The 15,746-nt window shown below is 51.2% G+C and overlaps 2 protein-coding genes and 1 pseudogene across 2 annotated transcripts; 1 reads left to right on the top strand and 2 right to left on the bottom strand.

The window, feature by feature from the left end:
* Positions 1-1,324: 1,324 nt before the first annotated feature.
* On the bottom strand, positions 1,325-3,645 carry LOC143638146 (spermine synthase-like; annotated as a pseudogene).
* A 678-nt stretch (positions 3,646-4,323) lies between these two features.
* Psmd8 (proteasome 26S subunit, non-ATPase 8) lies at positions 4,324-11,234 on the top strand. Its single transcript, XM_077105756.1, has 7 exons — positions 4,324-4,686; positions 5,800-5,872; positions 5,988-6,090; positions 7,047-7,212; positions 8,294-8,394; positions 10,013-10,124; positions 11,026-11,234. Exons 1-7 carry the CDS (start codon positions 4,324-4,326, stop codon positions 11,161-11,163), a joined length of 1,056 nt encoding a protein of 351 aa, XP_076961871.1. The 3' UTR covers positions 11,164-11,234.
* A 791-nt stretch (positions 11,235-12,025) lies between these two features.
* Positions 12,026-14,734, bottom strand: Ggn (gametogenetin). Its single transcript, XM_077105911.1, has 2 exons — positions 12,801-14,734; positions 12,026-12,143 (listed from the first exon to the last, which is right to left on the bottom strand). The coding sequence occupies exons 1-2, from the start codon at positions 14,687-14,689 to the stop codon at positions 12,026-12,028; spliced, it is 2,007 nt and encodes a 668-aa protein (XP_076962026.1). The 5' UTR covers positions 14,690-14,734.
* Positions 14,735-15,746: the final 1,012 nt, after the last annotated feature.

Raw genomic sequence — 15,746 nt, 5'->3', positions numbered from 1 at the left:
TTGCTGAAGTATCAAAATCCAGCGCTGGGCATGGTGGTGCACACTTGTAATCCCAGCTACTCAGGAGGCAGAGACAGGAGTATCATGAGTATGAAGCCAGTCTCAGCAATTTAGGGGAGACCCTGTCTCAAAAAAAAAAAAAAAAAAAAAAAAAGAAAGAAAAAGAAAAAATCAAAATCTATCTGTTGCCAATTAGCAAATAGTTGCTTCTCTGTTTGCCTATCCGATTCCAGGAAAATCCATGGCAAAAGAATCAGCTACCATAAGTGAATTGTGCCATGAGACACAGATCCAGAATTGTACGGATGAAATGTATTGGGGACCCATTGAAATAAGCATGTTTAAGAACAGCAGTAAGACTCAGCCGGTCAGAGGAAGGGAGCTTGTAGAGCAATCAGGACAGAGTGTCTTTCATCCAAGCCAGAATATACTTGATTTATCTCAAGTGAACATCCAAGATGTCAGGCACATTTCTGGTGCTGATGTTGGGATCCAGTTGTAAAATTTCACACATCCCTCCAGTGATTTCGTTTATTTGAAATGTGCTGGAAAACAATTCTAGGAAAACAGGTCAGGGTTCCTCAGGGGCAATCATGACCTTTATGACTCAAGATGACTGCAAATCAGGTCAGCTGCCTCCCTCTGCTGTCATTTCTACCCAGAGTGTCTCAGGCCTCCCTGCTACCCGGCATGGTCCTCCATGGTTGAGGCCCATGGCTGTGGCCTGTAATCTGTTCTGATTGATTAAATATTTTGAACAACAACATCTGAGGTTAGGATTTTAATTTTAGTTGCAAATAGTAAAAATTTCACTCAGATGGTCTACATGGAGATGGTAATTCATGGGCTCCTCCCACCCCCACCAGCTTTGGTACTAGGGATTGAACCCAGGGGCACTCTATCACTGAGCTACACCCCTAGCCCTTTTTATTTAATTTTGAGACAAGGTCTGACTTCAAATTTGACCTGGTCTTGAATTTGTAATCCTCCTATCTCAGCCTCCCTCCCCAGTCACTGAGATTATAGGTGTATGACACCATGCCCAACAGAAGCTACAGATACAGATCTCAATGTCTGCAGGATCCTGGCATCATTTCTTGGTAGATTACCCTGTTCTGCTACTCTCTTCTGAGTGTGCTCTGACCTCAAGACAACCATCCTCATCATCTAAGGCTGTACATCCTCTTGTCCAGAGAAAGAAGGGCCTGGGATCCAACATTGTCAGAGTCCTGTCAGCCACTCTGAGTGGATGAACTTGGGTCACAGAGCACCACCCTACCAATCACACTACCAAAGGGATGGGGCAATGATTGGGTTAAGCCAATCAGATCCCACTTTTGCTCATGTGTGGGGGAGGGCAGTTAGAAGGAAACTGTGCTTTCTGGAAGGGACAGAGGAGATTGGACCTGAAAAAAGGGAAGTGGCTTCCGTACTCCATCCCCTGTCTAGCCAATAGTCTCAATGCAGTCCATCCCCTGGATTGAACCCAGGGACTCTTTGCCATTAATCTACATCCCCAGCCCCTTTTATTTTGAGATTGGAGTCTTGCTAAGTTGCTGAGGCTGGCCTTAAACTTGTGATCCTCTTACCTCGTTCTCCTGAGCCCCTGGGATTACAGGCGTGTACCACCACATCCGGCTCTTTGTTTAAAAGGCTTTAAATGCCATGATTTATTTGACATAGTCATTCATTCAACGAATATTTATTGACTGTGTGCTAATACATGCCAAACGTGGAGATAGGAATTCAACAGTGCAGAAAACCCATGGAGCTGAATTAGAGAATTTTTTTTGTCTCCTTTGTAATTTTAATATCTAAATCCTTTTTGGGGGAAAACATATCACCATCAAGAACTTCCCTCCAGAACAATGATGCTCATTCCTCCAGACATCCAAATTTCAGTCTACCAAAACCAAAACCAAAAAAAAAAAAAAAAAAAAGGAAGAAAGAAAAAGAAAACAGAAAAAACGCATACAGAACTAATAAGTAACAAAAACTACATTCTCGGCAGTCAGTGTACTTGGCAATCTTTGCTGAACTATCTAACTGCCCTTCAGCTGGCTTTCAAAAAATAACACCCTCACTCATCAAAATATACATTTTACCTTTGCTTTTTTAAAATTAAAATTAATAATTAAAAGAGAAAATTTGGGTTGGGATTGTGGCTCAGTGGTAGAGCGCTTACCTAGTACATGTGAGGCCCTGGGTTCAATCCTAAGCACCATGTAAAAATAAATAAAATAAAGGTATTGTGTCCAACTACAACTAAAAAATATGTATATAAAAAGAAAACTTTAAGGAAGTTATTTTGATGTACAGCATTCGGAGGTTAAGAAAGTTGTTTGCAGCACACATGATTAGGGGAATATAAAATACCCACAATTCCAAGTACAAAGGGACACAGACAATCTCCTTTGAGAATTCCACAGGACAACAGAGGCACCTGAGCTAAGAAGGACAGGGCTTCCATCAAATTGACACAGTTGCCCTGTGTAAAATATTTCCTATCCTGTCTCAATACTTTTCATTGATAGGTCAAGAATCCATCTGAGAAACTCCCATGTGGAATCTTCTTCTGGAGATGTGGAGATTGGACCAGCTGTGAAATCATCACATAATCAAATTCTCTCCCTTCTTTGGCATACTTCTTCAGTACTGGAATACACTTTTTTTTTTTTTTTTTTTTTTTTTTTTTTTTTTTTTTTTAGAGAGAGAGAGAGAGAGAGAGAGAGAGAGATTTTTTTAATATTTAATTTTTAGTTTTCGGCGGACACAACATTTTTTTTATATACAAACATTGTTTCTATGTGGTGCTGAGGATACATCCCCAGCCCCTGGAATACATTCTTCTATTAGAAACTGATGGGGAGCTGGGGATACAGCTCAGTTGGCAGAGTGCTTGCCTACCATGCACAAGGCCCTGGGTTCAACCCCTAGTGCCACACACACACAAAAAAAAAAATAAAAAAAAAATAAAAATAAAAAACCGAACCTGATAGCAGTCTCCTTTAAGACTAAGGTCCTTAGCACATTTTTTTTTGCATATATTTCTTACATCCATCAAATCAATCTCTACCACAGTGACCATCTTTGGTTTCAGTTTGACTATTTCACATAATACACCCTCTTCTTTGCCTCCCAGAATCAGCTCATCTTTGCCAGTGTGATCTTCTTTGCCTCTGCCCATGATAGCCCAGGTATAGGCAAGATCACTGTCTGCCAAATTAACATCCACGCTAAGGTCAAGAATAGTTCCGAACTGCTTCGGGTGTAGAATTTTAATGTTCGGATAAGGTGGGTCTTCATCATACTCCTCCTCATCTCTGTCGTACTCATCAGTAAGATGTGCCCATCAGCAGTAGGCCTGATATCTGCTGATGGCCCCTCCTCCAACTATGGATAGTATGCATTTCACTCGCCCAGTACTGTCCTCACCTAATTCTTTCATTCTTTCTTCCACTTTGTTCAGAAGACTGTCCATTTCTTTGTCCTGTGCATCACTGTCCTAACTCTGAAGGTCCAGCGACACCAGTCCATATGGATACATTCTCAAATTGGCAAAAGCTGCTATTTTTGTTTGTGTAAGTTGCTAAATAGCCATGGTTCCTGCCAGGTGGGCACCGATTCCGCCATCCTCTGCTCCTGGAAAATGAAGTCCAGCCTGCTGTGCCTTGCTGCTGCCTTAATGAGAGGGGGGCCCTGCGCCATGCCTGCGGGAGGTGGTCATAGAAGACTGGGGGGCCCCTGCACGGCTGGTGAGGTGGGGGGGGGAAGGAGAATTTTGAGTTTCTTTCGAGAAAAAGTGGCTGAATAGGCGGGTGTAGTGTCTATGCAGCAATGAAGAAAGTAAAAGCTGGTATGAAAAATTGGAAATTATCTGCTTCTATGTGGCATTTAAAGCCATAGGGCTGGATGTTCTTTGTAAATAGTTTGTGCTTATTTGTATAAATTTGGAGAAAAAATGCAGACAGATGCACAGAGAGACTAGATATGTAGGTTCAAATCCCAGCTACTAGAGCTTTGGAAGGTTACCCAGCCTCTTCATACCTCTATAAAATGAAATCTCATTATTTAAATATAGTATAAGTTTATGTAAATATATGTAAAAGAAAGTTGTCCTATTGGCTCCACATCGCCACCTCTTGGCTTATAGAAGCTACCCTGAAGGTGGAACCTCCAGACAGTAACAGCGTCCCCAGCGCACGGGCTGAAGCCAGGAAAGCCATATTGACTACTGGAATGGGAGGAGAGCGTTGAGACGTTAGGGCCAGCCGACTTCCGGTCACCAGCTTGAGTGACAACAGAGGCGGAGCTCCAACTGGTATGTTCATTAAGGGCAGGGCTTCCGGGACTTCTCCCAGAGAGCTACGGCTCGCCACCCGCGGCGGGGAGAGGCGGGCAGTCGTAGCTCCGCCCCCGCCCTTGGGCTCCACCTCCCAGCCCCATTTCCGCCGGGCGAAAGTCCGTAGGCGCCGCTGCCGTAAACGAGGCCGGCGGTTCGCCAAATCACGGAAGATGGCGGCCGCGACCATGAACGGAACGACAGGCATCTCGAGCTCCGGGTCTGCGGCGGCCTCGGGCGCTATCCTGCAGGCCGCGGCCGGCATGTACGAGCAACTCAAGGGCGAGTGGAACCGGAAAAGCCCCAATCTTAGCAAATGCGGAGAAGAGCTGGGCCGCCTCAAGGTAGGGGTTGGCGGGCCCAGGAAGCCAAGTGCTTAAGGGGGTGCTACGAGAGGTCTGGTCCCAACCAAGTTCCGGGCCACCCGAGAGGCTTCGGTGCCGATGGAAACCGGGCGGCCTGGAGATCCAAACGACAAAACATTCGGAACAGCCTAAGTGCGAACTCGAAGGGGGTCAAGGAGCCGGAGAGGGCTGGAACGGACCAAGTGCTGCCCCAGGGGGGCAGAGTGGGGAGGGAGTGATGGAGAGATGGGTCAGGACAGAACCAAGCGAGGAGTTCCAGTCTTGCCGGTCGGAAGCCCTGCTGATCAGAGGGGCCGGATGCAGTATCGGGTTTTTCCCGATGGCGAGTTCATGACAACGCTAAATGGGGAATGAGAATTGCAGAACAAGTCTGAGATGATGGGGCGTGTAGGGATGTGTGGGTGAGACCTGGCCAAGCTGGGGTCTGAGGTTAAGTGAGCATCTCTGGAAAAGGGGGCAAAGGGGCAGGGCAGAACCTACAAGAAAAATAATATGGGGTTCAGGGTGCTTCAGACTAGGTCTGTTTGGGAAAGAGTATAAATAGAGTATTCTGGGCCAAGTTACTGAGTTTAATAAGGAATGGTGTATAAGCTGGGTTTGGGAGGAGATTAGTGCCTCTCCCTACCTGTAGATTTTTGGGGTAGCCCAGCTGCCCCTTCCCAAAGAGTGTAGGGAAAATCTGTCAAGAACAGAAGGTACTGGTGTCCTTCCCATCCCGGTGACTTCGTTGGATCAGGCACTGGAGTGTCTTTCCTGTTTCCCCAGCGGCGCTATTAATATATATGATATGAGGTCATCCTAAATGAGTGCTTGCTTGTGTTCAGGTTCTATTCTGAGTGCTTTTTGAGGATTGGCTCCTTGAAGTACTCAAAACAGTTTTATGAGTCAGGGATGATGGTTAGTTTAATTTTCCAGGTAGGAAAAAACAAACCCCAGAGAGGGTAAGTAGCCTCTATGTGTGTGTTTCTGGAGATCAAACCCAGGGCCTTGCACATGCTAGGCAAGCAGTCTACCACTAAGCTACGTGCCCAGCCTAGTAACCTATATTTGAAGTCCCATCTTTCCTTCCTTCCCTCCTTTCCTCCCTGTCAGCTGGTTCTGCTGGAGCTTAACTTCCTGCCAACCACAGGGACCAAGCTGACCAAACAACAGCTCATTCTGGCCCGTAAGTGTCCCTGGGGTTGGGGGGGGTGATGGGCTGAGGATTGTGGCAGGAATGGTGCTGTGGTTTGGGGGAGGGAACCCAGTCATCTCCTGAGAGCTCGCCCTGTCACTCACAGGTGACATATTGGAGATCGGGGCCCAGTGGAGCATCCTTCGCAAGGACATCCCCTCCTTCGAGCGCTACATGGCTCAGCTCAAATGCTACTACTTTGATTACAAGTGAGGTTGGGCCCTGCCACTGGGGAGGGATGGTGGTTACTGGTTACTTTTATATCTTTGTTTCATTCAAATGGGCTTCTTCCTTCTATTGGGAGCCCTTGATCTGCCTAGTTATGTACCCAGAGATTTCAGGGTCAGGAGATTGACTTGGAGGTCCTGAGATGGGTTGTATGATCTAATTTCTGTAGATATCTAATCCATTGACTTCCCTTACCTGTTCCCACACTACATCCCCTCTGCCCAGTGTAGCCACCATTATCTTTTACCTGCCTTGGCTCCAGCCTTGGATTGTATTTCTCCATCCCAGCCTTGTCTCTCCCACTGGACTGGGAGCTTCCTAAAGGTAGAGTTTGGAACTGTCTTGGTCACAGCTGGGTTTTTAGCACTGCCTACTACAGGCCCAGCCCAGGCCCAGAGCAGGGACTTGATGTGTGGAGAATATAAAACTGAATGGCATCTTTATGGATTAATGATTAAGAATTTGATATCTGTATGGATTAATGATTAAAAATTTGATAGCAGACAGACTGGTTTAAAACATCCTGCCACTTTCTGATAATGTGGTCACCTCTCTGACTCAGTTTCCCCCTTAAAGTGAGGGCGATGATTCTTGGCATAATCATATTGAACACTTATATAGTGCTTTTTTGGGTAAGACTCTGTTTTAGTCATTTTACCTAGTCATTTTAGATCATCTTACTCACTTAACCTTTGTTTAACCTATCTATATGAGATGGATACTGTGGTGATAACCCATTTTACATTTGGGGAAATCAAGTCACTTTTCTGAAATGAGGTCACTTGTTTGGGTTGATATGACTAATAAGGGACTTCTTGCTTCTTCTTCATCTGAAAACCCAGGGTCCTATAATCCTTCAAGGAGATAAAGGAGGGTCCCTGGTGCTTGGTAGGTCCCTAAGCCTTCCCTTTTTTGGATTCCCCTTCCTGGTCCACAGGGAGCAGCTCCCCGAGTCAGCCTACATGCACCAGCTTTTGGGCCTCAATCTCCTCTTCCTGCTGTCCCAGAACCGGGTGGCTGAGTTTCATACAGAGTTGGAGCGCCTACCTGCCAAGGATATCCAGACCAATGTCTACATCAAGCACCCTGTATCTCTTGAGCAGGTGAGGCTGGGCAGGGAAGAAGGGCTTGGCTAAGGTGGGTAGTACCAGGACAAGTACTAGGGGAGTGGTCAGGGTTCATTAATATTTGCTCATTTATGCAACAAATATTGAGCTCCAGCTGTGCGCTGGGTGCTTGTTAGCTTTTAGACTGTGCATTGAATCATAAATTTCTTGATCTTGGGGTGTTGACAGTGAGGTGAGGAAGCAGACAGTAAGCAAAAGTGGAAGTAACCTGTGGTCAGGTAAGTTCTGTGGAGAAAAATAAGGAAGGAGGGTGGGGTGTAATGGGCAGGGGACAAAATTTAATGTGGGGTGGTCAGAAAGGACTCTGAAGAGTTGGGATTTATGCAAGACTTGCAAAGGATGAGAATGAAACCATGTGACAATCCAGGCAGAGCAACCAGCCAGTATAAACTGAGGCAGAAACTGCCTGCTGTAGGCTGGGGATGTGGCTCAAGCGGTAGCGCGCTTGCCTGGCATGCGTGCGGCCCGGGTTCGATCCTCAGCACCACATACAAACAAAGATGTTGTGTCTGCCGAAAAACTAAAATAAATATTAAAAATTGTCTCTCAAAAAAAGAAAGAAACTGCCTGCTGTGTTTGAGAAACAAATGAGCTGGGCCAGGGGAGAACTTTAGGAGCTGGGGTTAAGAAATAGTTCCTGAAGCTGAGGTTGCACAGGATTTGGCTGGGGGAGGGGAGGGCAGGAGGGCAGGCAGCATAGTTTGGGCAAAGTTGTGGGTGGATAAACCCCAGTAGATCCAGTTTGGTGTCTCTCTCTCTCTCTCTTTTTTTTTTTTTTTTTTTTTTGGTAGTTGTAAATGGATAGAATGCCTTTATTTGTTTATTTTTTTAATGTGGTCCTGAGGATCGAACCCAGAGCCTTGCCCATGCTAGGCAAGCGCTCTACCACTGAGCCCCAGCCCCAGCCCTTGGTCTCCTTTTTATGATTGGAGCTGAGAAAAGGGGATGCAGTCTCAGGACAAGCTAGGGGGGAGAGAACGAGGCCGAGGTGGGGAGTTCTGGGGTGTCCCTGTGCTGTTCTTCTTCATCCTCTTTTCTCCATCCTCGGCCTCTGCAGTACCTGATGGAGGGCAGCTACAACAAGGTGTTCCTGGCCAAAGGCAACATCCCTGCTGAGAGCTACACCTTCTTCATCGACATTTTGCTGGACACTATCAGGTGTGTGGGGGACCAGAACTCTGTGAGGTTCAGAAAGAGCTCAGCCTCTCGCATAGACAGCCCTGAATTTGAAATCCTTTCTGGCCACTCGTGATCTGGGTAGGCTGGGCATGTTTCTATTCTAGCATTTTAGTTCTTTTCTGTGAAATGGAACTGGTCATGCCATTGTGGACAACAGCTCTCCGCTTGTCCCTCGGGCTGTTTACATGGTTGGCCATGGGTCGAACTTGAGCCTGGGTGTGGCACCCAGACAGCTCAGCAGATGGGGGCCATGCTACCTCTCTGAGAAGTGTTCCAGTCCATCTCTGGGCCAAAGATGCATCCAGTGAGTCACATAACCTCACCTCAGGGCACCTAAACTCTGCAACAGTCAGTTTCCCTTGTCTAGAATGGGGCCACCAAGTCCTGTCAGCCCCTGGGGTTGCAGTGTACACAGGGGCAGGTGGGTATGACATATAAATCCCTTTTGAGGTATAAAAGGGTGTCAAGGGGCTGGGGCTCAGTGGTAGAGCGCTTGCCTGGCACGGTTAAGGCACTGGGTTCAATCCTCAGCATCACATATAAATAAATAAATAAAATACAGTTAAAATAAAAGGGTGTCAGAGTTGGTGGCACAGCTGGTTCACTTGGGTGAAGTACCAGATTGGAATGGGTTTCCTTTTGTGTGTGTGTATGTGTGTGGTGCTGGGGATTGAACCCAGGGCCTTGTGCGTGCAAGGCAAGCACTCTACTAACTGAGCTATATCACCAGCCCCACCATTTTCTGGGGTGACAAAGGCAAGTGTACAGACATGGAATAGTGTTTTGTTATTGTTGGTTTTGGAGATGGGGGTCTCACTAAGTTTCCCTGGTTGGCCTCGAACCTGGGCTTCAGTGATCCTCTTGCCTTAGCTGGGACTAAAGGCCTGATTGGTATAGGGACTTGTCTTTTTTTTTTTTTTTTTTAAATAAGATTCTGAGGGTGGGACCCAGAGCCCTTAATGCATGCTGGGCAAGCATTCTAACAAACCAGGGTATTTGTTGTGAAAGACATACCTCTCCCAAACCTCATTTGTTGTGAGAGCCTATACCTACCCTCTTCCTGAGAGATGTGACATTGCAGAAAATGCCCGTGCTCTTCCTTATCCCCACCTTTCTCGAGGGCTCACCCCAACCCCATTCCAGAACTTGGTGCATAGCTGTTTTGCTACGTTATTGCTGTTCATGGATTCAAGGGACCCCTTGGGCTCTGTGAAGTAGGATGCAGCACTCTTGTGAGGAGGGTTTATGGGAAGAAAGCCCCTTGTGGGAATCCCAGGCTGGATTTCAGAGAGTCTCAAATCCTCCCATCTCGGAGTGGGATTGGAGTTTGGTTCCTCAGTTCCGGGAGTGGGATTGGAGTTTGGTTCCACAGTTCCGGGAGTTGGAGAGATCTAAATGTGGATCCCCTGTGGCCCTTGCTTGTTTTGTGACTCTGGTCAAGTTACTCCTCTCTTTAAGCCTCTGCTAGTAAAATAGGGCAGGAACATTCCAGACATCAATGCTGCACCGAAAGTTCAGAGGTGGCACCTGTCAGGCCCAGGAGGACGGGACCTGGGGGGTTGTGTTCAGTAACATGAACCTCATTATTTTCCCCCAGGGACGAGATTGCAGGGTGCATTGAGAAGGCCTACGAGAAAATCCTTTTCACTGAGGCCACCCGGATCCTCTTCTTCAACACACCCAAAAAGATGACAGACTACGCTAAGAAGGTGGCTGGGGTGCAGGACAAGGGGCTTTGGAGCCAAGGGGGGCATGCTCTTAGCATGTGTTAGTGAGCAGTGGGGCAGTCTGGGGGGACAAGACTGTGCAGATTTGAATCCAGCTGTGTGTAGTATGTGGTCCTTAGGCAAGTGGCCTGAGCTTGTGTATCCATAGAGTTTTAATATGTGGGATGAGCTTAGCCTAGCACCTGGCTTCAGGTGGAGGTGGTACACTGCACATATTATCTTTTGCCCCCTTTCTGCCTCCCTGGCACTGGGGATTGAACCCAGGGCCCTCAACCACTGAGCTACATCCTCAGTCCTTTTATTTTTTAAATTTTGAGACAGGTTCTCACCAGTTTGCCCCATCTGGCCATAAACTTGCATGCCTCCTGCCCTAGCCTCTAAGTAGTTGAGACTTGAGAGGTGCCCCACCATGCTGGACTGGCTTTTGCCTTTATTAGAATTCCTTAAAAGTGGCAACTTTTTCTGTAAGACTTTGCTTCCTTTAGTATGGAACATTTGAGCAGGAGATTGCCTCTGGAAATGGTGACCCATGGTGCACAGTGATCCTGGTGTCCTAGGAGGCAGGAGGAGAGTCAAGAGCAGACTGTAAAAGGGGTGAAATTGAGTGTGGGTGATGATGGCAGTTGTTGATCACTTATTCTAGGCCAAATATCATTTCAAAGGTTTTGATTCACTGAATCCTTACAGTGGATCCAGAGGGTATCTGTCTTGAACATGGAAAAACCAGAGGAGAGAGAGTGAATTTCTTTGCCTAGAGTTGTGCAAGGTGGGGGGGTCATGAGGAGAGGGAGCCGTGGCACACATGGGTGAGTGGTGGCTCCATGGGGTGGGAAGACAGCCTTTGGGATCACATCACCCATCTTTTATTCTTCCCTTCCTGCAGCGAGGGTGGGTCCTGGGCCCCAACAACTACTACAGTTTTGCCAGCCAGCAGCAGAAGCCAGAAGACACCATCATCCCCTCTACAGAACTGGCCAAGCAAGTCATTGAGTATGCCCGGCAGCTGGAGATGATTGTCTGAGCCCACTGGCCCTTGGTTATTTAAAACTGTCACAGTGCAACCTGTCCTCCAATAAAGGTGGATTGACATTCTTCCAGACCCTTGTATATGCCCAGTTGGGATGGCAGAGAAACTATCATCTCTGGAGAACCTGGAATTTGGGGGTTTGAGATAACACCATCCAGGCAGCCTCTGTCCAGTGGCTACTGGCTATTGCTCCTGGTCTCAAATACAGACGCCCTGTGGCCCACAAAGAGCACAGGCTCCAAATGGACACATTGGAATGTTGGGCCAGGGTATCTGAATCTCTCGGCAAAGGGTATGAAGTGTCCCATGTTGGCAGCGGATTAAATAATTTTACAAATGACATGCAAAATGGAATCTGTGGGCTACCACTGGAACAAAAAGTGTGGCCCCTGCATAGGCTTGCCCTACTTGTCCCTCTTTGTGAGCTAGTGCTGTGACCTAGGACCACCCTGCACGCCAATCTACATTCCTGCCTGAAGTTCTTGGGAAGATGTTTTAAGGTGCTAGTCTAAATCTGGCTGAGCCATTTGTGGATTGTGGAATTTTCAAGAAAGTCATCCAGAATTGGTTTTCCCCACTGTAAACTAGGAATGCTCCTTTCCAGAGTGATTTGTTCTAGAATGTGAGCTTGGCATCAGGTCAGCTCAGAAATGAAAAAAGCTGATGGGAAATGAGATGCCCCCCCCCCCCATTGGTGCAGATGCTGGATAAATGGACCCTATATGGTGCTATGATGGACTTCTGCCTTGTCCCCACCCTACTCTTTCAGCTCACAGTGGGTGACTGACAGGCAACTAGGCACGTGGATTGGTTATTTTATTGGCATGGAGGGGAAGGCAGAGGGCGTTGACTGCACTCAGTTGGGATGGGTGGCCTGCAAGTCGTAGTGCTCCAGCCCAGCTACCAGGGAGCCAGCAAGCTTGATGGTGGCGACCCAGGGTGGCTCGCTCAGGTGGTTGGTGGGTGTGCTTAGCCTGGGAAGAGGGAAAAATCCACAAAGGCCTGTGAGGCCCCTACCTCTTCTGGGGCTTCACTTTCCCTGAGTAGAAGCTCCTGAAGGCTGAGAGATCTGGCCTGGGAGGAGGGGTGCTGGAGGATACAGGAGCCCTCCTGGCTCTGGGGACTCTGCAGTAGGCTTTGTAGCACAAGGGCTGGGGCATCAGTGCTCCCTGGTGGTTAAAACTTTGGCTCCCAGAGTCAGAAGTTGCCAAAGTAGACAAGGGGCTAGGTCAGGGCTTCCCCTGTCCAGAGAAGTTGGGGATCTACATTTACCCCTTTGATGCCATCTTCCTCCCGTCCCTGAAGAGCTTGGAACATGGCCCCATTTGGTGCTGTCAGGCACAGGGGTCAAGGCAGTGAATAAGGTCAGGCCAGCTGGAACCAGCTTCCCTCCCTGATGGCTCCAGGGTAGCTGGAGGGCCACAGGTCAGCTTGGGGGTCTGAAACCAAGGGGCTGGGTCAAGGTGTCCCCTCTTCCCAGTCAGGGTGTCAGGAAAGCTTCTCAGGGTCCTGAAGGATTGGAGCTCGGGTAGATTTGAGTTGTAGGTAAGGGAGGGTCTATCTTGGAAAATCTGGTTCAGGACTTAAAAGAGGTCTGCCCTCCCCTCCCTACATTCCAGACTTCCCCTCACCAGGCAGACACGTTGCGGGGCAGTCTGCGATGACGCGGCTGGTGGCGGCAGTAACACTTGCAGGGACAAGAGTTAAGCACCTGGAAGGGCGGCCAGTGGCGCGCGGCGCCCGAGCTAGCTGCCCCAGCTGTAGGGGTCCCACTGCCACCACCCCCTCCACCGCCGCTGTCAGTCACGGTAGCTGCAGTCCGTTCGCGAGGACCATCTCCAGGGGCGCCGTCCTCACGGGTCACTCCACGGGCCGCGCGGGGACCCTTGTTTCTGCGCGTTCGAGCCTTGATGGGTGGGGGCGCAGGCGGTGACGGCTCGGCGGTGATGGGAGCTGGAGCTGGAGCTGGAGCTGGGGATGGGGCCTGGGCCTGGGCCGGTGCCTGGGCCTGTTCGGCAGCCAAAGCAGGGGGCATCGCAGGGGCTGGGGCGGGAGCCAGGGCTGACTCCACATGGCCAGAGCATGGGGTGGGTGGACGGGCCACTGGCAGCGGCGTTGGCTGGAGCGCTGGAGGCTGCGGTGTGGGTGGCGGCACTGGTGGCGGCGTGGCTGGTGGCGTGGGCGGTGGCGGACGCGGCAACAACTGCTGTGGACCCGGTGGCCCAGGGCGCATGGGCTCGCCATTGGTGGGCGCCGGGAAGATGAACATAGGCGGCGCCAGCAGGGCAGGCGCGGGCCTCCGGGGCCCGGGAGTTGGGTGAGCCTGCCCTGGTGGTGGCGGAGGGGAGCCCCACGGTCCAGAGAGCGCAGCCGCGCGCCGTCTGGGAGCCCCGACGCCTCCGCCAGCCCCATTGAAGCGAAAGTGGCGTTCAGGGCCATCGGGAGGGCTAACCCAGTCGAATTTGGGCTTTGAGCCTGGGAATGTGGTGTAGGGGGGCGGGGGTAGGGCCCGGGCGTGGGACGCAGGCGCCGCTGGGGGACCAGAACACCCTTCGCCGTCTCCATTCCCTCCCTCCGTTTCCTGTGGCGCACGAGGGACCTCTCCCAGGGTACGAGCAGCTCCAGGTGGGAGGGGTCCCTGTTTCAGGACCTCAGCGTAAGAGATGGCACCTGAAGCAGCGAAGACTCCTCCGTTTCCACCGCCCCCGAGCGAGGCTTTGGTAGCTAAGGGACCCGAGGCTGCCGCAGGGCACAAAGTGGGTGCGGACTTGAAGGTGACTTTACATAGCAGGCTCAGGCCGGACTCGGAAGCCGCAGACCGAGCCATTTCGCCTTCGCCGGCTTGGGGAGGAGCCCCTCCGCGGGCCCCACCGGCCGTCTGACCCTCGTCGATGTGCCTGGCCTGGCTTTCTGTGGGGCTTGTGGCAGATGTGGCCAGAGCTGGAGTGATTCTGCCGTTTGGGGGCTGCCGGTCTGAAGGTGGCAGTGGTGGTGGCTTTCGTGGCTCCAGGGGCGTCGGAGGAGGAGGGGCTGGGGCTCTCGGGACAGGGTCCTTTTCAGTTAGTTGCCTGGGCAGCGGTGGCAGCGGGCGGAGGCTCGGAGGGTCGCCCTGTCCGCGATGGCTCGCCTCCAACAGGCCGCGGATCCGGGGCACCGCAGTGCCCGTGGGTTTTCGCCACTTAGACGGCGCGGGCAGCAGGGTCCCCACTGGGGGCGGGGGTGGTGTGGAGACTGCGGCTGCAGCCGCCTCCTCTGGAGGGGGCGTCACTGGCAAGGGCAGTTCTAAGGTCAGGGGCAGGGGTGAGGGTGAGGCCTGGGGCTCCGGGGGTACCAGGAGTCCCGGGGGCGCGGAGCTGCCAGGGAACCAGACGCCCAGCCCTCGAGCCAGGCGCATGGCCGGGGAGGAGGGGGTCACCTCGGGCTCCACCAGGGACGTCCGGCGGGAGTCAGAGGCGCGGTCCGAGGCCTGTTCTTTTCGGGAGCCCCCGCCCGCGGATGGCTCCGACTGCACGTTCCCCATTTCCGACGGAGGTCGAGGACTGCGGTCAGAAAAACTTTAGCCAGTCAGTCTGCCAGGGCAATGGGGACCCCACGACGTTGTCTGTTCCAGAACTTATCCGTCTGCATTGGCCCCGCCCTTGTCCTCCAATATCTACTCAGCTCTCGTCTCCAGTCTTCTGTTTCCAGAATCTCGACGCTCACGCCTACTTCCCCGTGACCCCTCATAAGCTGCTGGTAAGAAATTTAGGCCCCAACCCCTTAAAGTTCTAATGTTCCACCCCTATTTCCTTGGCTGGTTCCTTAAAGCACATCCCTACACTTTGGCCAAGCCCAGGGTCTCCAGACTTCAAGACTCAGGTCTTGCCCGCCTTCCGGTCTGTCTGTCGGGCCACACCGCCAGTGATGGTTGTGCCCTGTAGCCTACAGGAGCTCAGGCTTCTCTCCCAGCACTCCAATCATTCTCCAGGGGCCTAGGCCCCGCCCCACTCTCTGGTCCCGCCCCCGATTGTCGGGGGAATCTGGCCTCGACCCTACCCCGCCCCCACCTGCTGTCTGGCCCTGCCTCTGACCAACAAATACCGGGTGTTCTGAGCATGTTAACCCTCCGACCATCCAGTCTCTGTCGATCATCTGGATCCCTCCCTGTTCGCAGGCAGCGGCATATCTTCAAACCTCAATCTTCTTTTCCCGCTCCGGATCTACCAGCGGTCTCAACACTCGGGCTCCGCCCCTCCCCCAAGCTCCGCCCTGTCTCCGTCCAGAAGACCCCACTCACCGACTTCTCCAGCCGACCAAAGTTCAGACCGCAGCCCCCTGGGCCCAGGATAGGGCAGGGAACGGCCGTAGCAGAAAATAACCGAAAAGAACGGGGGTGCGGGTGAAGGCAAGTGGGCGAGACAGCGAGGGCGGACCCCGAGATCTATGCCCCGCCCCCGGGCTCGAGGCCCCGCCCTCCTGTGAGCCAGCCTCTGCTGGCCCTTACCAACCTGGATCTCCCTTTGAAACACTCCGAAGTCCTCTTCCCCGCCCCCAGGCCATCTGTTCATAAGCCCCACCCCTTTAGAACGTTCTCTTTA

The sequence above is a fragment of the Callospermophilus lateralis genome, chromosome 18 (assembly GCF_048772815.1).
Source record: "Callospermophilus lateralis isolate mCalLat2 chromosome 18, mCalLat2.hap1, whole genome shotgun sequence".
Lineage (NCBI taxonomy): Eukaryota > Metazoa > Chordata > Mammalia > Rodentia > Sciuridae > Callospermophilus > Callospermophilus lateralis.
This window is presented reverse-complemented; position numbering and strand designations above follow the sequence as displayed.